Here is a 22745-nt window from a genome sequence, read left to right as displayed (position 1 = left end):
CAGGAAACTTTGCACAATCCCAGGGAAGTGTGGTTGGGAGTTCTTGGCCATTTATCTATATCTGAGAATATCTAACATGTTAAGCTATCACATATAAAACAAGGTACATCGAAGTAGGTCATTTCATTTCCATGAGATGATTTGTGTTAATTACAAGGGAATGGAACAAAGAATGGGGTGTCCTGCCATCTTTATATCTTTATGTTATGACATGAGAAACATTAGTATTTTCATGCTATTGTGTTAATATCACTGTAAGAGATTAGAAGGAACTTGACTCTTAATGTGCCAAATTATAAAGTTCAAGTTGTAATTGAATGTCATCACTGTCAATTCTCTTGCAGTCACTCCAAGGAAAGAAATAGTAGCTCAGTGACGACCACAGTACTTGACCTTGGGTATACCTCTTTTTTGTTTGCCTCTCATAGATTAGGGTTACAAGGGGTCAAAAATCTCTGCTCACATTTTTGAATGAGTTCATCAGTGAAGGAGAGAAACCTTGCAATCAGAAATTTGAAGAATGAGTGCAGGAAACAGGTGTTGGTTACTTAAGATTATTTTGAGTAAAAATAAAAGGTCTTTAATGAAAAAACGTTTCTAATGTTTTCCAATCCTGTCTTAGGATTCTGACCCTTTATTTACTCTCACATGAAAACATATATATAAGGAGAATGAGAAGACAAGCCATAGATTGGGAAAAAATATTTACAAAAGATATATTTGATAAAGGATGATTACCCAAAATGTTCAAAGAACACTTAAAGCTGAACAATAAAAATATGGCCAACCCAATTTTAAAAATGGGCAAAGATCTAAATAAACACCTCACTAAAGATACTATACAGATGGTAAATAAGCATATGAAAAGACGCTCAACTTCATATATCATTGGAGAATTACAAATTAAAATAATGAGATACCACTACACACTTATTAGAATGGTGAAAATCCAAAATGCCGACAACACCAAATGATGGCAAGAATGTGGAATAATAGTAACTCTCATTAATTGCTGGTAGGGATGCAAAAATAGTACAGCCACTTTGGAAGACAGTTTGGCGGTTTCTTATAAAACAAAATATACTCTTACCATATGATCCAGCAATCACAAGCCTTAATTTTTACAACCAAATTAGTTAAAAACTTATGTCCACACAGAAACCTGCACATTAATGTTTATAGCAGCTTTATTCATAATTGCCAAAACTTGGAAGAAACCAAGATGTCTTCTGTAGGTAAATGGGTAAACAAACTGCGGTACATCCAGACAATGGAATATTACTCAGCACTAAAAAGAAATGAGCTACCAAGGTACGACAAAACATGGAGAAACCTTAAATGCATATTGCTAAGTCAAAGAAGTCATTCTGAAAAGGCTGTGTACTGTATGATTCCAATTATGTGACATTCTGGAGAAGGCAAAATTATGGAGACCCTAAAAAAATCCATTGTTGCCAGGGGCCTGGGGGAAGGGAGGGATAAGCAAGTGAAGTACAGGGGATTTTTAGAGCAGTGTAACATTTCTGTATGCTACTATAATGGTGGATACATGTCATTATACATTTGTCCAAACGTATAGAATGTCTGACTCTAAGAGTGAACCCTAATGTAGACCATGGATTTTGATCGATAGTGATCTGTCAATGTACGTTCATTGATTCTAACAAATGTACTACTCTGATGGAGGGTGTTGCTAGTGTGGGCGGCTTTTGTGTTTGTGGGGGGGGTATATAGAAACTCTCATATACATAAATATATATATATAAAATTCGGAGACCACCAGGAGGATTAAAACCAAAAATTCCCCTAAAGCTGTTACATTCGGGAATTTGGAAATTGTATTTTCAGCAAAGGCTTTTAGTTGGTAAGGTTTGTGATTTTTACCTTAAAAGAATATTTGGCAACAGCATGGGGGATGAATTGGAAAAGGACAAGACTAGAGGCAGTCCAGGTTAAAAGACTCTTGTTGAAAAATAGGACAGAAGGCATGAGGACCTAGACTAAGAGATGCATATGACAGGACTTGGTGACGGACTGCATGCAGGAGGGGAGAGGAAGGGAGAAGTACAGGAAGACCTCGCTTCTGGGCACCAGGTGATTCAGGGGATGGTGGTGTCAGTTACTAAGTTTAGTAAAGAAGAGGAAGAGTTGAGGGGGAGGGAGATAATACATTTAAGACAATCATTCTGCCTGATTTGATCACCTTATATAACACTTTCCAGTTTATGAATTCTATAAGGTGGTGAGTAACGTACGTTTCAATGAGAAAATATCCTCAGAGACTAGACCAAGTGCTATCTAAAAATGTGGTCGTATTATTTTCTTTTGGAAGAAAGTCAAGAAGAAACTGGGCAGAGTGAATCACGGGGCTGTACCCCAGGTGCTAGCAGGCCAGGTAGTCAGTGCCTGGTAGGCAGCCCAATGTGGGGCTATGAGTCAGCCAAAGATGCCTGACAGACTGAGAAAATGAGGAAAAGCAGACTTTCAAAAACTTAGAATTGTGACCATAGTTTAAATAAAAATATTCAGGCCTCACTTTACGTTCATTTAATCATGCTTCTAGTAAAATCATATTTTTTCACAGGTAACAATTCTGTTGTGCAAGCTACATCACTGGAGAGGGAAATCAAGTTAGAGCTATCAAATTCCTGAATCTCTCCAACCATGGAAAACACAGCTTCCTATAATCAGAGTGACGGACACTCAAGATAGTTCCCATCTTCCTCATCTAATCACAGGGAAGTCTCCTTTTAAAAGGCTCCTTTTAAGGTTCATTTCTTTTATACCATAGACTATTTGATTGATACAATTTGAAGATTCGCTGGAAATATACACAGAGTAAAACACCTATTGTCATTTTGAGAATCGTTTCAGTTTTCGAAGACCCCATAATGAACTAGCCTAAACACAGATAATACAAAAGTCATATAAGATCACGTATTTCAAGGCTATGAACTTGGTGCGTTAATTTTTTATCCTTTTCCAGGATTATGGGGCTTCAAAATCATATTAATATCACGGAAAATTCCATTCATAAGTTTCATTTAATAAATTGGAAGAGGCTATGATCTGAGAGCTGGTGGAATTTTGAAAGAAAAAAATTATTTCCGATATGATAATATCAAGAATCCTTTCAGTCACAGAAACTGGCTAAGAAGAGGGAAAAGACTGGGAGTCACCTAAAAAGCTTTTTCTTAGGAAAAAAAATAATACTGTTAGAGTTATAGGAGACTCCCACTGGGTACTATAATGTTCCAGAACATTCTGGAAGCATGGTTCCCAGCCTTGACACATTTGGAGCTAGATCCTTCTTTATTATAAGGAACTGTCTGTGCATGGTAAGGCACATTTAGCCACAGTCCTGGCCTCTACCTACTGGCACTACCCCAGTTGTAACAATCAAAAATGTCTCCACACCTTGCCAAATGTCCTTTGGCGGCCCACGCACCACCTGGAAGCTTTTAAGAAATGAGGATTTAGGGCTGCCTATTCAGCGTGATCTCAGTCATACTGAAATCAGAATTTGCAGTTTAACAAGTTTCCCAGGTGACTCATGCATATTCAAGTTAGAAAAGCACTGTCAGATCACATTTATCCATCAGTAGGAAGGAAGCGGAAAAGAAAGAAGTGTGGGGAGTGCACAGAGGAAGAAAAGAGATAAAAGCTAAGAAACTTGGTTAAAATTGAAAACATATAGAACTTTAAAATCAAACATAAAAAATAAGTGGAGCTCAGAGGATTTTTAGGGCAGTGAAACTATTCTGTATGATACTATAATGATGGACACATATTATTATACATTTGTCCAAACCCATAGAATGTACAAAGCCAAGAGTGAACCCTAATTTATGGATTTGGGGTTATTACATAGTGTTCATATAGGTTCATCAATTGTAACAAATGTACCCCTCTGGTGGGAGATGTTTATAATGGGGAGGCTGTGCATGTGTGGGACCAGAGGGCATGTGGGAAATCTTTGTAACTTCCTCTCATTTTTGCTGTGAATCTAAAACTGCTCTAAAAAGAGTTTTAAAAAAACATTTAGAAAATAATAAATCAAGGACTAATAATTTTTTTGGTGACATTTCTGACAAAGTTGTCAGTGAGAAAGATAAAGAAGAAACTTTTTACAGTGGGGTTTTAAAGGAGAAAGAAATGAAAGACAGGGAAGTTAGGACTGTATTAAGTTAAGCAGTTTCAAATTCTGCGACCTAGATTAGAACTGACTATTAAGATGAAAGTGGGTGAACGCCAGAGGACTTACGGAGAAACAAGTTGTACGAAATGGTGGTCAGCTGGTTATGAAAGAGGAATAACACAGACTTCGTATACTGCTTCTCACATGGCAACTTTCTGAACTAGGCTGCATTATCCAGGGGAAAACGTTGAGAAATGGCAGGGGTGGTACTACGAGTACCACCAAAGTACTTCTAAAGCCTCAGGTGACATCAGTTTTCCCTCCTTTTATCCCGTCAATTTTACTTACAAAATTAGAATTTTGCACGGTTTGGTATAGTAAGTTATCTTTCCTCCTCCACTTTAAACCTTTGTTGATAAAATATTCCGCCAACTATTTTTCCTAAATATGGCAACTCTGTGCCAAGAGGATTATTGTTTTCCTGAGTACTTCCCAGGACTCATAATCTTCATTCTTCTTGATAGTTCACGTCAGGGGTTGGCAAATGTTTTCTACAAGGGCCAGGTAGTAAATGTTTTAGGCTTTGTGGTCTATTCTGTTTTTGCTGCAACTGTGATCGTGTAAAGTGAAATCAGCCATAAACAACATGTAAATAAATGATTGTGGCTATGTTCCAATAAAACTCCGAAAACAGGTGGTGGGTTCAATTTGGCCTGCAAACCATAGTTTTTGCCCCCTGGTCCAGATTGTTCTTTTGAGCTTGAACTCATCTCCCTAATACAAATTTAAATAACTAACATGCACTGAGTACAAAGTGCCAGGTACTATTGTAAGTGATTTGCTTATATTATTATATTTCTCACATCAGCACTCTAGGGTAGTTTATCACACAGGGTTCGGTGTAGAAAAATTAAATTATTTTAGATATTTCTGGTACAAAGGAATTTACTATGGGGAAGTATGGCTTATAAATTCATTGGAAGAGCTGGAAGAGCACAAATAGGTGGCTTGTTCTGGAGTTTGGACATTAAGGTCCTTCCCATATACCCTGTTTCCCCAAAAATAAGACCCAGCCGGACAATCAGCTCTAATGCGTCTTTTGGAGCAAAAACTAATATAAGACCCGGTATTATGTTATATTATATTATACCCAGTATTATATTATATATTATTATATATTATATATTATATATTATATATTATATATTATATATTATATATTATACATTATACATTATACATTATACATTATATATTATACATTATATATTATATATTATATATTATATATTATATTATAGACCCGGTCTTATTTTACTTATTTTACTTATAGTAAAATAAGACCGGGTCTTATATTAATTTTTGCTCCAAAAGATGCTTTAGAGCTGATTTTCCGGCTGGGTCTTATTTTTTTGGAAACACGGTAGCTGTGATCCAGAGGACAGGGAGCTGCTACTTACTACCACTGCTGCCTCAGACTCAAGATGTGTCTAGAGGGCAACATGGATCCAACCCCACGCAAACCATGTCTGTCAGAATCTGCTCGTCAGCTTCCCCTGCTGCAGGAGGCTCACCTCTGTCTCCCTTCCAAATCTCAGGAACATGTTTACTGCTTATTGCACATCCACAACCCCAGATACAAGAATCTGGAAAATGCACTTTTTTAGCTTTCCAAGTTCTCCAAATAGAAGGTGAAATGGAGGTTGAGAGAGCCAAAGTAGTTGGCACAGAAGAGACAAGTACTGTCCCTATTTAAAGTTAAGTTGGAAAGAACTTCCTGCCGTTTTTCCTTCATTTCCTTTATTCTATTATAGACAAATTAACATTATGAGCAGTGGCTTATCTGAATACTCTGTCTTTGCTATAGTTATAGTTTTAGTGACTGCTTTTTTTATTTTGGAAGTATTTCAAAATACATATGAATAGAATATCGGACAGTTACATATGGAAGCCATTTAAAATGTATATTAACATGCAGCCCTTTAATATCACTCAATTCCATATTATTCATTCAAGTTGCAATATAGTATCGATGGGTCATCATACTCATCTCTGCCAGCAAGTTTCATATCCTACTTGCAAAATTAAAATTTTGTTGTCATGGATTAGAAAACATTTAGAAAAGGGGATAAAAATCGGTGTTTCCTAAGACCTAAGTAAATAATTTGATACATGACCCATAGTTTACTGACTCTCCCCCAACCCTCCCGTCAGGCACAAATATCACTCCTTCCTTTGTGTACCTGATGTTTAGTATAAGTTCAACAAATGTTGAATGAAGACACACACAAAAATGCATCATATACAAACCAGGATTTTTACTTAACTTTAGCCTATGCTGTTTAGTCCATTTAAGATTACAAACTTCTTGCAAATTGGGGTCGTATCTTTTATGCCGTTACACTCCTTTTTACCTCCCAACACAATATTGAGAATATAGGAAGGGCTCACTATAACTATTCATTGAATTAATCAATAGTTTTGAAATCAAATACACATTTATCAATTGTTAACCTCAAATATTAACTGGTAATATGTATATTTTAAAACTACTTTATTTTAAAAATTTTTTTAAAGAGAGAAATTGTTAAAGAACAATTCAGCAATATTCCATCCACCTGAGGACAACCAACATTTTGGGTTTTATTAATTTTTCTATTACTAAATTCTTGGTTCAAAAATAATTTTACTCTTTGTGCATAAAATTTTGTCCTTGTTTTCACTTTTTATATTTAATAATCATTTTGTGTGTTGTTATGATGAGTTTTTAACATTGTATAATGGTACATCCAGAGGACAGCTCTAGCCTCTAGGACAGTGTAACAGCAATTTTTTGTGTCAATCTTACGGGGCCAAAGGGTGCCCAGATTAAACATTATTTCTGGCTGTGTCTGTGAGGGCGTTTCTGGATAAGATTAGCATTTGAATCTGTGGACTCAGTAGACTGCCCTCCCCAGTGTGGGTGGGCATAATCCAATCTGTTGAGGGCCTGAAGGGAACACAAAGGGGAGAAAGGGAGAATTCAAATCTTTTGCTTCCTACCTGGCTGATTAGCTGCGACATCTGTCTTCTGCCACTGGACAGGGATTTACACCGTCCGTTCCACTAGACCTTCGGACCAGATTAGATTTATGCCACCAGCTTTCCTGGACCTCCAGTTTTCAGACAGTAGACTGTGGGACTTCTCAATGTCCTTAATCATGTGACCCAATTTCTCATAATAAATCCCTTTCTGTATATTTCCCATTAATTCTGTTTCTCTGGTGAACCCTGACTAATCCAGACAGTACCAGCCACTTAGTGAGCATTCAATAAATTAATAAATGAATGACCAACATTAAGAATTACATTTTAAACATATTTATTATGTTATAGGTGAGAAATGCAAATTTCTTTGATGTTCGAAATTTGCATTACTTTACTATTGAGGATGAATATTTTCCATGTTTTTATTAAGCAACTGCATTTTCTCTTTCATGAATTTTTTTCAAACTTTTTGTCCATTTATTGGACGCTTGTTTTTAATGTACTCATTACAATTACAACTTATTAATAAATATTTTGTGATTTTTGTTCCTAAAAATAGATGTTATCAAATTAAGGAAACTGTCAACATAAAAGCAAATCTTCATAATTACAGAAAGAAAAGTACAAGGAGAAATAAATGTTAGTTCAAATACTGAATGATGCCATCTAGTGGAAAATTGATTTTAACTTACTCTCTGGATCAGAGTCCGTGATTTCAATGCCCCCAAATTTAGTATTTATGGGACTTTATTAAAATATGTATTCTACATAGCCTCTCCTCTGCCTGGAGATTTTTAACTCACTTAATGTATAGGATAGCCCAAGAGCTGTGTTTCAATTATATTCACATTGGAAACTATAAAAATTCCATGTTAGTTAAAATTAAGGTGCCCAGTGATACTTTATGCTATCCTTGTTCATCAGCATTTTCACCAATTTCACCTTAATAAGTAATTTTGCTGCTGATAACATTCTTTTAAATGAATAGTCTGTGCCAGCCCCTGTGCTAACCGCTTTACTTGTATTATTTTATTTAATCCTCCCAACAGTTGTAATAAAATAGGTAACTATTATAATGCTACAGGCAGGTATACCTGGGAGATAGTATAGGTTTGGTTCCAGACCACCATAAAAAAACAATATCACAATACAGTGAGTTGTAATCTTGCTTGTGGAATGTCTTGCCTTCAGTTTGTAGAAAATGCAACATCTGTGAAGCATAACAAAGCCAAGTGCAATAAAACCAGGTATGCCTATATTTTAGACGATTAAGGCAGAGAGTTTAAGTATCTTCCCCAAGGTCACACAGCTAATACGATACCTGAGCCCACAGCCCATCATGTTATTACATGTGTGTACAGGGCTCTGTGATAAGGAAGATCATAGTCACACCAATAGTAAAAAAAAAAGACTAATGATTTTACAATTCTATATTACATTCCTTAATCACTGAGGGCTGTTTAGGAACATTTTGCTTTGACATTTTGCAACTTAGTATTTACACGGTTTGAATTAATACATCCCACACTCAGATGTTCCTTACATATTAGTTGTAGATTTTTGGTGCTATAAATTTGAAGATGTTTTCAGTACTTTGCTGGTACTCTCCATTTTCCCCCAATACTAATATAAATGAAAGTAAACTGATCTGCTTCAAACCTTCTATGTGGAGGCAAACTGAAACTAATTTATTTATAACTTGCTAGCAAACCCAGTCGATAGGGATCTGTCAGGCAGGCCAGGCAGCTGAGGCTGACCAAGTTGGCCTTAATCATCATGCCTGCCCCTCCCCACACCTAGCCTGCCCGGCCTGGCCTGGCCCACTGAGGGCTGGCAGAAGTCAAGCTCTGCTTCCCACTACCTCACTGAAACATACCTTTCCTATAGTTCACTCCCTCCCTAGGGCCCACAGTATCAACTAACTACAAACTGAAAAATTAATTCCTGCTACTGCCCTCGGAGGAAATAATGTGAGGATAACATAGGAACTTTGAAATTGTCCTTCCTGAGGCTACAAACCTGACAACTGCCCTATGATGAAATCTTTTGAACACCAATGAACAAAGAGTGTTAAATAATGTAGTAGATTTTAAAAAATAGAGTGAGCAAACAATATAAAATTTTCTCAGTTTACTGTTACATTGCTGAGTGGAAGCGAAGTTTGTATCTGTATATCCCTCACTCCCATTCCTACCTCCCAGGAGCTCAACGTGTGAAATGGTAAAGCCCATTGATGTCAAGAAGGTTCAAGTAAATATTCAGCAAAACAAAGGGAAAAAATTGATGACTAACAAAAAATTTTGTAGTGTATTGAACTGGGAAGAACAGAGGAAATAAAAATAACAATAGATAACATTAATTGAGCATTAATTTGTTCCAAGCAATTTTCTAAATGTTCGGAATGCATTAGCACATTTTAATCCCCAAGGGGATTTCATTAGGTAGGTATAATTATTAATCTTATTATACAGATAAGAAACCTAAGTAATTAAGTCATTTGCTGGAGTCACATAGCTGGTAAACTATGGACCTGGAACCAAACTGTCAGGCCCCAGAGCCCCAAACCCTTATCTACTACACCTAAGAAAGAGATCAAACCTGTATCAATTCCTTGGAGAGTCAGAGGCAACTATAGGGCGAAAAATCCACTAAATGGATCACCTCTTTAACTAATGGACATCTGCATGATCACGCAGTTATTTAGAGTCCTCGCTGTCTGCAAGCTCATTTATATAATTAAATTAATTGTGACTTATTATATAATTGGATTCATGAATCCCTCAGGGTAAGAATCTGGATGTCTTGGAACGTTAACAAGACCAAGCCATTCTTTTCAGGTTCTTAAATCCTTTTAAATGAGAGAAGAAAAAGAAATTTGCCAAACACGGTTACAGGAACTGTGGTATAGTAAAGATTTACATAAAACAAATTAATGCTTTTAACATACCCAGTATGACAGTGTTTGAAACTTCATTTGGGAGATAGCCACATAGGTCCAAGTCTAATAGTGTGTGACTGTGAAGTCCGGCCTCTGCTTCCTGGCACCCTGCGACCCTTCCTGGTGAAAATTCAAGGAACCCCGACTTAAGCATTGGTTTTGTTTGTAAATTGTAAACGCGGTGGAACAGCCACCAGAGGCCGCCGGCTGCAGGTGGCGCTCATCACTATTACGGAGCAGTGCCGCGGCTAAAAGCAGTCGGGAGTGCCCACGGAACCAAAGCGCTCGGCCCCGCCTGTCCGGGGCTGAGTTTCCAGGGCACCGGGGGGCGGGGACTGGCCGGTCGGCTGGACGTGCGGAAATCGCCTAGAGCGGCCGGAGCTGGCGAAGGGCGCGGCGAGAGGCGGTCACGGGCTGCCAGACCATGCTGAGTGGAGCGTGCGGCAGGCTCGCCCCAGTGCTGCGGCAGACACGCGCGCCGTCCTCCGCGGTCGCCCGTAGGTGCCTGCGCGTGTCGCGGTCGCGCTCGTCGGCGGACGGGAGCGAGACGGGGAAAGTGCCCCAAGCTTTCGACCCGGCGCTGCTGGAGTTCTTGGTGTGCCCGCTCTCCAAGAAGCCGCTCAAGTAAGATTATCCGGCTGCCTTTCCTTTCATGGCCTCCCATTGCGGGGAGGAGGCCAGGGGACCGCGCGGCCGCTTGCAGCCGTGGGGAGCCTTTCAGGTCAATCCGGGTAGTCTCGGCTGCCATTTTCTGGGGGCCCGCCAGTTCCCACGCATCTCCCTCTGTAGCAGGGAAGGCGGGAGGAGAGCCAAGCCCCAGGCCTCCCAAATCCAACCGCCGACCCGCAGGCATGAAGAGAAACTTAGAGGTTCGCCACGGACTGTGCGTTAGAACTGCCAGGGTACCTTTTAAAAATGTAGATTCCCAGGCAACACCCCAGGCGACCGAATCGGAAGGTCTGAGGGCAGGGCCTGAGCGATTCTGTATTTTTTTAGACGCGAAGTGTATAATCTAATAGACAGCCAGGTTTATGAAGCACTGCGATTCAGGAGTAGTCCATAGCATTCAGGTTTTTAAGCCAAGATGATGAAAAATAAATACTGTAGTAGCCTCCAGATTCTTGTGAAAATGTCTACAACGACGATCTTAAGCGTGTCAACTACATGTGCTGCCCTTTGGCTTTTAGTTCTGGACTAGCTGGTTTTGTGAAGGCCTCCTTAACCTTTAGTTTACAATCCTTAGGATAAACAACTGTACAGTTCCACGTTACTAAAACTGAATGTTGACAACACGAGTATTGCAGATTGAATATACTAAACATCAAAATGTTATGTATGAGTGGCTATCTTTGGGTGGTAGATTGCTAATAATTTTAATTTTCATCTTTTTGCATCTTTCTAAATTTTTCCCGTAATTAACATATTCAATTTTCTTAAACCTTGAAATTATCATTTGATCTACCTTTTAGCTAATTGTGTAACTAGGTCACTGCAGATTGGTTTTCCAGAGTTTTCTCATTTCTGCCTTTTCAGCTTTCCCAAACTTTTGTGTACTTCGATTTTTCAGAGGTTTTCTTCTAATGGATCAGTTAGGCTGCTCTAGTATGCCTGTATTCTAAAACGAGGAAGTTGAAATTTTCTCTGTCCCAGTAGTAAATTAACTGGGATGGTTTTGGGGGTGACCAGAGTAATGAAGGAATATTTGGATGAAAAGGGGAGAGCTTTTCTGGGTATTTAAAAAAATTAATGCATAGGTTGAGAATAAAGTGAAAACAAAATGAGAAACTGATTAAAATGGTAACAATTAGATTAATTTTCTAAGAGAAATGGTTTGACTATTGCTGCTTTTAGAAAAGTTTAATTCTGCTTTTCTGGGATTAACTCTGTGAAGAATTGGATAAATGGTGGTGTTTATTGAACATCAAGCTCTTCCAAGCATTTTGTTTTCCACGATTCATTTTGTTTTTCTTTTCCCTCTCAGATACGAAGCGTCAACAAATGAATTGGTTAATGAAGAATTGGGAATAGCCTATCCAATTATTGATGGGATTCCTAATATGATACCACAAGCAGCTAGGATGACACATCAAAATAAGAAACAAGAAGATACGGAGCAACACTAGATCATAATTAAAAACAACACACACAACTAAATTTTCTTAATACCATCTACGTTTTAAAAAGTCAGGGTGGCAGGTCATAAGTGGAGGAGAAAAATGTTTCTCTCTCTTCCTGTGTTGACTGTCCTTATTCCATTGGTTTCTTTAGCAGGACTGTTCTACTCGGCCTCTGTGGAAGAAAACTTCCCACAGGGCTGCACTAGCACAGCCAGCCTGTGCTTTTACAGTCTGCTCTTACCCATTACCATACCAGTTTATGTGTTCTTCCACCTTTGGACTTGGATGGGCATTAAACTCTTCAGGCATAATTAATGCAGCCAGAGCCCAGATGGTATATAGGTTAATGCTATGTTGAGTGTCTATATCTGAAAGCTCAGCTGTATGGAAATACCAGGCACACGCCTAATTTGTAGGAAAGATGCTTTACCTTACTTCTGTCAGACTTAGGACTATGGGACGCTTAGGCTGTAGATGTTTCTTTTATTGTTCTTTGGTTCTGCCCTTGTTATTCAAAGGTTCTAATTTATAACGCCTATGTGAGAAGAAACATTTCAACAAAAGTGTTTGAAATTATAGTCCTGACCATCATCTGATGACTTTATTTCTTATCCCATTCATCTGAAAGTTAATTTGAAATTTTATGTTTTAGAGTAGAAGTCTTTGGTAAAGTCACATGTTACAGATGACTGCAGTAAATTCCACCAGAACTGTTAGAATAGTTGGAGAGAAATGCATTTGAACTAGTGTGATATACACTACAATAAAGTGGAAATTTTATGGACTTGCAGAAATTCTGAGTTTGTAAAATTCATTTCTTTGGCATCAAATGCTTACATGACTAATAACACTTTTCCATAAAAGTTTTCATGGTTTTGTGTATTTTGTTTTTGGTCTTAAGAATGTGGGTCTAAGAAAGGGAAAAGTGAAAAAATATTCTAAATTTTAAAATGTAGGCTATTTTTAGACACTTAATACCCCAAATAGAATAATTTCCCAGGAAAGTATGTACCTTTGGAGGTAGAGGTAGGGTTAGAAGACTTGCAAATAGCTGTGTCCTATTGCACTTACAGCTATGTTTTGAGCCACATTTTAGTTTATTTTCCTGCCTTAGGAGACCTGTTTAGCACTACTAAGGGCATGAGTATCAGACACATTAATAGTTCCTGATTTTCCAGAGCTTTCAACAAGACTGATAGAAAACAGTACAATAAGTATTTTAGAGGTATAACATAAAGGTTTCAGTAGTTAGCCTAAAGAAACTAAGAATTGAATATACTAAACTTGATTCTTACTAGAATCTTAAAGTAGTTTAACAGAAGCTTTAGACAGTGATTCTTACCCATCAAAAGAAAATGAAACCATGACATAAAATGCAGTACAGCTTTGTTCTCATCCACTTCGTGCTGTTAATGGCAATATGATACAGACCCCAAATACAATTGTATACACACTATTTTATAATTGTTCTGCAAATCAGTTAAAAAAGTATGCATTTACATTTCCTTTACTGGTGGCTATTGTCATGCATATTTCATCTACATACTACAAACCTGACAATACTTTATTTCTACAATTTAATGTCTCGAACTGAGAGAAGGAGAACAAGTATATGTAGCATAGTTGTATTAACCTTAAATACCTTTTCTGGTTCTCTTCATTTGTTCCTGTGAAATCACATTAACCATCTGGGCCACTTCTTGGGACCCTCAGCTACAACACCCTTTCTTGAAAATTCTCCCAAGTTTTCTGGTGATCCTCTCCCAAGTTCCTCACTACCAAGGCATCCTGCCTTCCAACCATTAATGGGGACCCTCTTTACCAGCTTCCCATTACATAGCTCATGCCACACACACATTGACCTTCACCTGTTGCACTATAAACTCACCATGAAAAATACTGTCTTACTCTTTCACTATTGGGACTCTAACTCCACTCCTCCTCCCCAATGATAGCTGACTTCACAATGACAGGGGACCTCTTGACTCTTTAAGGGCCTCTTAGTAAGATTACCTTCCGTTAGTGTCCTTATCCGATATCACTGACAGGGATCTTCAATCACCTCATGAATAAGAGCCTTCCTACCAGCTTAGTGAGAAGTAACCACTCTTGAGGGAGCAAAAAAGGACTTGACCTCTCCCCCTTCACTTCCAATCCTGCAGAGTGGGCTTCTAAGGAAGCCTCTCTGAACTTCAGACTGCATCTGTGAGATGGAAAGGATGATACCTATTTCCAGATCAAACAGGAGTTTTAAGTGAGGCAGAAAATACGAAATTACTCAGCATAGCCAAGAACCATAGTAGATTATCACTACTATGTGTACTTATGGGGAGACAGGCCTGTCCCCCTTTCCAAGTTTTCTACCTTAGTGAAATGCTCCATTTGGAAGTGATTGCTATCTCCCGCATATGCCACTAGGTGGCACTTTTCACTAACTCATGGGACTACTGGCAATTAAACAGAGGGACTAGCAAAATGCAGAGCTAGATGGTAATAGTCCACAATCATGACTTCTAGATAGCCGTGATAGCTGATAGGAATCCCAAGAAACAAGTGTGTAACTCGGGGAGGTGAAATTGAGAGGAGGTGAAGAAGGGGCAGCAATATGCGGAGGGTGAGATGATTCAGGCAGAAGAAAAATGTGAGGAAATAGACTGGCTCGGCTCATTCAGGAAACAGTTAACTAGGATGAGGTATGCTATGAATGCAGGGCAATGGTGGGAGATGGGGCTGGAGTTTACAGGAGGCACCTCAGGAAGGATATAGGAGCTGTAATAAACAATGTTAACAAAACGGCTTTATTGTCTGACTTTTCAAATTGTTTTGATTTGTGCAGCTGTCAAATACTATGGCTCTTCTTCCCAGACAAAACACGTTCAAATTAGAGGGTTTGTATGTTATGGACTTCTATGGTGGCAAGTACTCTTATTTGCTGTCCAGTACAGTAGCCACCAGTCACATGTAGTTATTGAGCACTTGAAATATGGTTAGTGTGATTAAGATTTAAAAATAGAATTTTAAATTTAACTAAATAGCCGCATATTGAACCGCACAGCTTAGACTTTGTTTTTCCCACTAGTAGCAACAAACCGTACCAACAAACCTTACCTTATTGCAGTGCACATATGGGAGATTTCCAGCCTCACAGACGTGTATTGGACAGTGTTGGTCTAGATACAAGACCAGTCGAGAGGCAATTGTGATGGGACAGGAGATGCTGATAGCCTAACAACACTGAAAGTGGGGTTGGATATTTAGGACTAAGATTGTTGAGACATAACTGATTATTGAATGTGGGGGGTGAAGAAGAGGGTGGAAGGGAAGATGACTGCAGGCTTCTGCCTGGAGATATTGCTGGTATACCCCAAAATGTGGAACACAAGAAAAATCATTTTCTTGAGTATGTTAAGACTAAGGAGCCAACGGGCATGCACATACACAGACACAGACGACATAGAAAAATGGCTGTGGTTTTGGAAGATACCAGTTCCTGTAGGTCAGAGAAATATTTGAGTATGATTAGCATGGAATAACTGAAGCCATGGAGTTGATAAAAAGTATGTAGAGAGTAAGAGGACTGCACTAGCATTTTAGGTCGGGAATTTAAAAGAAACACAAAAAGGAGATGGGAAAGAAGCCAAAAAAAGAAAGCCAGTCTTAACATTTTCATGAGTTTTGAGAAAGTACTCAACGGTTTCAAATGCAATAGATATGATTACGACAGAAATGGGCAAGTTTCCATTGAAATATGCAACAGGGAAGTCATCTGTGACTTGCATTAGCGCAGTCTGAGTGGGGGAAGCACCACTTCAGCCCTGGAGAACCTAACTATCCTGATGTTTATGAGACAAAAACTTCTATCTTGTTTAATGTACTATGCTTTGGAGTTGCCTTGTTTTAACAGCCTAATCTGTAACTAATAGATCTTACATGCAAAAACACAGTGATTCTAAAATAGCAGGTAAACATTGAATCTCCAATACTAATGTTAATAAATTTATGAGTTTTTATTTTTGAAAATATTTCCAAACAGAGGTAAAGAGTGTGAGGTAGGGTCAGCCAAATCCTCTGTTGTTGTTGATGGCTACTTGAAGCGCTTCTTCCACTCTTTCCATCGTAGAGTATTTAGGGAGGTAGAGGACACTAAAACATGTCTGTGCTTTTATGGGATCTTTCTCATTCAAATTTTCAGGACAGCAAAATGTTATTTTTATGTTCTTTAAACCTTTTACTTGAATTCTGTCAGTTCCTGTAAGAAACACTGAAAAGAATAAAATTGAGTCATCTGCTTCACAGATCACCAAAATTTAGAGAGAAATATTTTTATTCAAAAACATTTACTGAGGGTTCATGTGCAGAGTTCTACATTAGACTGCACTGGGGATCACACTGGGACTAAGTCTGACACAGTCACTACCCTTGAGCAGCTTAAAGTCTGGTTGGGAATATTAGATTCTTACACAGAAAAAGATAAATGAGAAAAATAAAAGGGTGGGTGTAAGACAGCCAAATAAAATACGGAATTCAGTGCCTCCTGAGTGTAAATGCTGTGGTTCCGAGCAGGGAGAATCAGGCTGGGATGACCGGGGAGACTACCGAGAATTAAGCTGGACCTTTAAGGAGGGAAAGGTTTAGAGAGGCAACAAGGAGGTGGGTGAAGGTTCAAGGCAGAGCAAGGAGCTTCAGAGAAAACCTGAAGGTGGGAGCGTGCAAGGAACCACAGGCCTGGATAACTGAATGATGATACAACTACAGAAAGGCTCAATAGTTAGCTTGGAGGAAGAAAGGAAGAAAAATGTTAAATTGACAGGCAGGGTTGAAATCACGGGGAAAAAGACCTATATTAACATTTATTTTTTTGATATTGGGACAACACGGCAGAGGATATTCAAGTGGGCTAGGAATGGCTCTTACACTAAGTATGAGTTGTTGCAAATGCTGCCTATGACAAAGAAGATTTTCTTATCCCATAAAGGACAAAAGCTGATGTAATACTTACCAAGGAACTTCTTCTTTTCCTCCAAAGTCAACTTGTGTAAAGCCTTCCAAAACATCACTATGGTGGGATGTGAACTGTTATATCCTTGTTCGTAATGAGCATTCTAAAGAAAAATACAAAAGAAAAAAAGTATTCACGAAATAGAAAAATTTAAATTCTAACTACTTGGCCTTTATGATGTTTTCAAACCTTTTCAAGTGTTTCCCAGTCATAATCTGTATTTCCAATAATCACATCCTTTAATTCTTCAGGATGGAAAATGTCAATAATCTCCTTGTCACACACTTTATAAAATCCTCTTTGAAATTCTTCATAAACTGCCTTGACAGAGATGTCAAAGATGTAACTGACACACTTAGAAACATAGTCTGTCCTATAATGAAACAAAAAATGATTTTAGCTTATTGCAATAACCTGAACAGAATGGGGAGGGGCGGGAAGGAGGAGGCTAAAAGTAAGAGCTAGAACACCCAACAATCAAATGCTGACCATTTTTCATATATTATTTAATCTTCATAAAACTTTCTGAGGCAGATTCTTATGACATTTCAGTAAAAAGGAAACAGCCACAATGAAGCTACGTGATTGCTCCTGGTCACATGGTTAAGAGAACTGACAGATTAGAATAGAAAACGTTTGGAAGAATAAAACCTGACCTGCTAATAGTCATGTTTGGGAAATAGGCTTGAAAGATGGTAGAAAGTTCATATTTTACTTTATACTTTTCTGTATTGTCTGAATTTGTCATAGTGAGCAATATTATTTGTGGTTAACACAAATAGAGAAGGATCTATACTTCTAATTATGATGAAGTAGCCTGTAGCAAATGCTCCCAGGAAGAACCAAAAAAAGGCAGATAATATAAAAAACACTTCTAGCTCCAGGTTTCCAAATCTGAGACAAGACTCAAGGTCTCTGGACTAAGAGAGAAGGGAAGCTCACTGATGTGTGCAGTTTTTCCCTTTGGATGCATTTACCGATTCTTTCAGAGAAAGGGGCTGGGCAAAATGGAGTTAAGAGGCATAAAACCTTATATCCATCAATAATACTACGTACAAACTGGGGTATAATCATAAAATATACTATAGAGCCAGAAATGTCCTATTTCTTGACCTGTAGTCTTATTTGTGCACTTTTTCTGTATGTTACACTTCAACACAAGTTTTTTTTAAATGAAGATTAAAAAAATAAAGAAAAATATTTGGCTTAGGCCAGAATGCTCACTAGGTATTTCTTTGCCACTCTGACCAACTAATAAGGGAATGTCCTATAATCCCAAACTCTATGCCGAAATGGTATCCCATAAGGTGTTGAGAAGTCAAGATACCACAGCAATATCACATAACATTAACAAATACTGAGTGTGTGCTATTGACCAGGCACCTGCATAGACTACGCGAGGTACTGGACATACAATGGTGAGCAAGTCGTGCAGGTCATCATGCTGGGGGAAACACTGATAAGGAATTAAGCAAATAAATCCTAAAGGCAGGTAATATGTGATATGAAAAGAAGTAAAGCAAGGTAAGGGGATAGAGAGGCTGGTGGTATAATTCAAAACTGGAGGATAAGGAAAGGCCTCTCTGCCATTTCTTTCCCTACTAGAATATAAACTCCAGAAGACATATACATGCACACAACACACACCAACTTTCTACCTTGTTAAAAAATGATTGATTTTGAATGGAAAATTATAATAACTACAAGAAATTGTAGAGTCCAGTGAGACAGTATATAAACAAATATTTCGTTATTTTTGTGTACCTACTTGTTAGTCTGGTCAACAATAATGCAACTTCCGTTAGGAATTAAGTCTACATCATTTTTGTCCCAATGCACCTGTAACCACAAATGAACACAGATAGTATCTCCAAAATAATCCTGAACAGTCTGTCATCAACAAAAACACTTTGAAACGTCTTTTCCTCAAGAATATGTGAAAATATACATTTTTGTCATAAAAACTTTGTCATTTTTATGACAAAAATGTACAAAATTACGTTATCATGCAGAATGAAAAATGAAATTTTACAAAACTTGAATTATCTGTTTTAACTGATCAGACTGAAAAAAATGGTAAATTGCCATTATCTCAGTATTCACTTTATAAAGACCTAGTGTGGTAGATTTGCAAAATTAACCATAAATTCCTCCCATCCTGGTATTCATGTCCCTTTGCAATGTGACTCTGCTATACCTCCCATCAAGAAGGGGAATCTGTAACTTTAGCCCTTGAATCTGAATATGACCTTGTGAAAGCACTTTGGCCAATGGACTATGACATAAGCAAAAGAATGAAAAGAAGCTTGTATGTTGAGGCTTGCCATCTCTTGGTAATCTGAGACCATCCTGTGAAGAAGCCTCAGCTAGCCGACTGGAGGATAAGAAATAGAACAGAGACAAGCTGTTCTAGCTGACACCCCGTAAACCAACCAACCTGCCAACAACCAGGAAGGTAGGCAAGGCCACTGTAGATCAAGTTGGCCCAGTCCAGAGACCCACAGAATTGTGTTTGCTGTTTAAACCACTAAGTTCAGGTATTGTCTGTTACATAGTAAAATCTAGCTGATACACCTAGCCCGTGAAAAATGAGGGAAAAACCCTTAGCTTGATTGAGAAGTTTGGTTTTTTTAATTAAAGGGTGACATGTTTACAGAAGTATGTAAAGAATTAATCAGTTTAAATCTGATCTGTAATCTGGTTTTTATTGTTACTCACATTAAAACGGACATTAAATACTTCTCCGAAGTCATCACTTTCATCATCCAGAAGTGTTTGCAAACTCCTAAAGAACAAATAATTTGTTTTTTAAATGTCAATAATCATGATCACTAGATACATCATCTAAAATAAGTGTTAAGTGCTTGACTGTTCTGAAGGTGGGAGGTCAGGTACAGTTCACAGCACCCATTTCTGTGTCTGTTGATAGTCTAAGTAGGGCCAGACTTCAACTATAAGTGTGAGGTTTGTAAGTTTATTTGCAATTTTTGCAGGCTCCCCACCTGAATCCCACCTCTCTTCCTAGCACCCTAACTTCCTTTACCCAGTGATTGCTGGTTTCTATTTAGAAAAGGATAACATATTTACTGACACTGAAACTGAAATTGGTGTTACCTTTATTTAAGCTTTGGACCTTTACTTACAGAACAAATAACAGACCTCCTTTTAAATACCAGGTATCACTTAGGAAATCTGAGGAGTGGGTGGGTCAAAGGACCTTCTCTGTATCTACTATCCCAGGATCATCAAGCTTAAGACAGGCCTGAAATTTGACTACCTTAATTGTTTCAAGGCATCTGTGAGAACAGAGGTTGTATCAAAATGGATAACAGCCATTCTTTTTATATTTCCATTCTATTGTCCTATGGTATTTACAAATACATTTAAAGTAATATGTATCATACATTATTTACTCCTTCACTTATTTATTCATTCAACAAACATTAATTACCTAATATGGCAGGTATAAGGCATATAAAGTTGAGACTAAGACATTCCTTTCCTGTCAGTGAACTCAGAGACTTGTAGGTTAAGATATGCTGGTGCAAGTCTCACCTACAGTACCGTGAGGTATGTGCAGCCGGAAACTATGTAAATGGCACAGGTATAACTTAGAAGGGCTTGGTTAACTCTTTTCAAAGGGATACGTGTCATTGGGGAAGGCCTCCCTCTGGGAGAAGGTGGAAACCAAGTTGACTCCTTTCCCTACTGGATTTTTTTATTACCAAAACGTGATAAAACACACCACATTTTATTCATCGTGGGTTTTGGGGTGGGGAGGAGAGTAAGCGAATTCAGCTGACAAAACTGGATTCATCTTATTTGGTTCATGATACTCTCATTATATGTCCATGTATGGCTTATTTACTTATTTACGGGTATGTTTACGAAGCATACCTGTGAACCTGCCTCCCAAAAAAAGAATTAAAATGTAGCTAATATTTTACACCTACCCATAGGGGATATACCCCATCCCACTTTTCTACCTCCCCCAAAATGAAGAGCGTCTTTTCTCTTTCATTAAGGTATCTCTTGGTGGACAGAGAACTTCTTCAATCTTATTGCAGTTAAATTTACCAATCTTTCCTTTAATGTTGGCGTTTTTTATGTCTTACTTAAAACAAAGGTGAGAAAGGTATTTGTCCATAATTCCATCATTTTTGCAGTTAATATGTAAGTCCTTCAGCCATGTGGAGTTGATTTTTCTGTATGGCATAAGATATCTATTCTCATTGTTCCCCAGATGTATTAACTGAACAGTACTCCTGTTCTCCTTGATCTAATATACTACCTCAAACCAAGTTCCACATGCGCATGGGTCAGTTTCTGAGCTCTCTCTTCTGTTCCATGGCAAAACCTGCACCAATACCATACTGTCCTAATTAATACAGCTTTCTAATAATTCTTGGTATCTGGTAGGACAAGTTCCTCATTCTTATTCACCTTACGAAATATTTCTGGCTCTTCTTGGACCTTTGTTCATCCATATAAATTTTAGAATCAGCTTGTCGAGTTTTACAAAAAGCCTGCTGGAATTAAAATTGGAGTTTCATTGAATATAGAGAACAGCGCTTCTCAAAGTGTGACCCAGACCAACAACTTCTGGGAATCCCTGAGGACATTACAGGGACCCATAGGTCAAAACTATGTTCATAATAATACTAAGATGTTACTTGCTTCTTTCACATTCTGTCATGAGTACAGAACAGTGTTTTCCAGAGGCTCTATAATAGTTAATAGAACGTTTGTATATTCTTGTATTTAAAACAAATGTACAACTCTTTGGGGTCCTCAGTAATTTTTAAGAGTCTTAAGACCTAAAAGTTTGAGAAATGCTGATACAGATTTAATGACTTTTATATTTACTAAGTTAATGTGTATTAATTTATTAAGCTTATTAAGTCTTCTTATGCCTAAGCATTATTTAGGTGACTCACAATGTTTTCAGTAAAAAAAAAATAAAATAAAATAACAAATTTCTCTCTCCTTTCTAAATCTTGTGTTTTTGACATTTTTTTTCCCCTTATCTTATTTGTATAATTAGTATAATGATTACTAGTTGGACTCTAGAGCAAGACTGTGTTCAAATCATGGTTCTATTACTATGGGGCCTGGGCCAAGTTACCTAACCTGTCTGTGTTTTAGTTTCCTCATCTGTAAAATGGGAATAATAATAGGATTATTCTCATTCTTTAAAAAAATCTCCATAGTATTCCACTGTATAAATACACCAAAAATATGTAATTTTCTTCTTAAAGAACATTTAGGTAGTCCATATATCATTAAAGGCCTATCTCAAGAAACAAGAAAAATCCTAAATAAACAACCCAACATTACATGTTAGAGAACTAGAAGAAAAACAAATGAAACCCAAAGTCATCAGAAGGAAGGAAATAATAAAAATCAGAGCAGAATTAAATGAAATAGAGAAAAAGACAATAGAAAAAAATTAATGCAATGAAGAGCTAGTCCTTTGAAAAGATTAATACAATTGACAAACCGTTGGCTAGACTCACCAAGGAAAAA

General features: G+C 37.7%; 3 protein-coding genes across 3 annotated transcripts in view; 2 read left to right on the top strand and 1 right to left on the bottom strand.

Annotated features, from left to right (window-relative positions):
- Positions 1 to 10421: 10421 nt before the first annotated feature.
- PYURF (PIGY upstream open reading frame) lies at positions 10422 to 13086 on the top strand. The gene is made up of 2 exons (XM_019741128.3): positions 10422 to 10727; positions 12085 to 13086. The coding sequence occupies exons 1-2, from the start codon at positions 10528 to 10530 to the stop codon at positions 12224 to 12226; spliced, it is 342 nt and encodes a 113-aa protein (XP_019596687.3). The 5' UTR covers positions 10422 to 10527; the 3' UTR covers positions 12227 to 13086.
- Positions 12320 to 12579, top strand: PIGY (phosphatidylinositol glycan anchor biosynthesis class Y). The gene has a single exon (XM_074323659.1). It carries the CDS (start codon positions 12320 to 12322, stop codon positions 12533 to 12535), a length of 216 nt encoding a protein of 71 aa, XP_074179760.1. The 3' UTR covers positions 12536 to 12579.
- A 3117-nt stretch (positions 13087 to 16203) lies between the features above and the next one.
- HERC5 (HECT and RLD domain containing E3 ubiquitin protein ligase 5) overlaps positions 16204 to 22745 on the bottom strand; it is a 38621-nt gene continuing 32079 nt past the window's right edge. Inside the window, exons 19-23 of the mRNA XM_074323646.2 lie at positions 19938 to 20004; positions 18988 to 19058; positions 17409 to 17592; positions 17220 to 17322; positions 16204 to 16481 (exon numbers count right to left, since the gene is read on the bottom strand). Of these exons, the coding sequence (XP_074179747.2) occupies positions 16276 to 16481; positions 17220 to 17322; positions 17409 to 17592; positions 18988 to 19058; positions 19938 to 20004 (631 nt within the window). The 3' untranslated portion in view covers positions 16204 to 16275. The remainder of the gene's footprint in view (positions 16482 to 17219; positions 17323 to 17408; positions 17593 to 18987; positions 19059 to 19937; positions 20005 to 22745) is intronic.

Source organism: Rhinolophus sinicus, chromosome 1 (assembly GCF_057876585.1).
Source record: "Rhinolophus sinicus isolate RSI-liver-muscle chromosome 1, RSI-T2T, whole genome shotgun sequence".
NCBI lineage: Eukaryota > Metazoa > Chordata > Mammalia > Chiroptera > Rhinolophidae > Rhinolophus > Rhinolophus sinicus.
The sequence above is the reverse complement of the archived record's forward strand: the minus strand, read 5'-3'. Positions and strand labels throughout refer to the sequence as shown.

Excerpts from the sequence above, each read along its gene's own strand:
- PIGY (XM_074323659.1), top strand. The coding sequence starts at position 12,320 with ATGTTTCTCTCTCTTCCTGTGTTGACTGTCCTTATTCCATTGGTTTCT.
- PYURF (XM_019741128.3), top strand. The coding sequence starts at position 10,528 with ATGCTGAGTGGAGCGTGCGGCAGGCTCGCCCCAGTGCTGCGGCAGACA. Across the intron at positions 10,728-12,084 it reads CTCTCCAAGAAGCCGCTCAA|ATACGAAGCGTCAACAAATG; the intron begins GTAAGATTATCC and ends TTTCCCTCTCAG.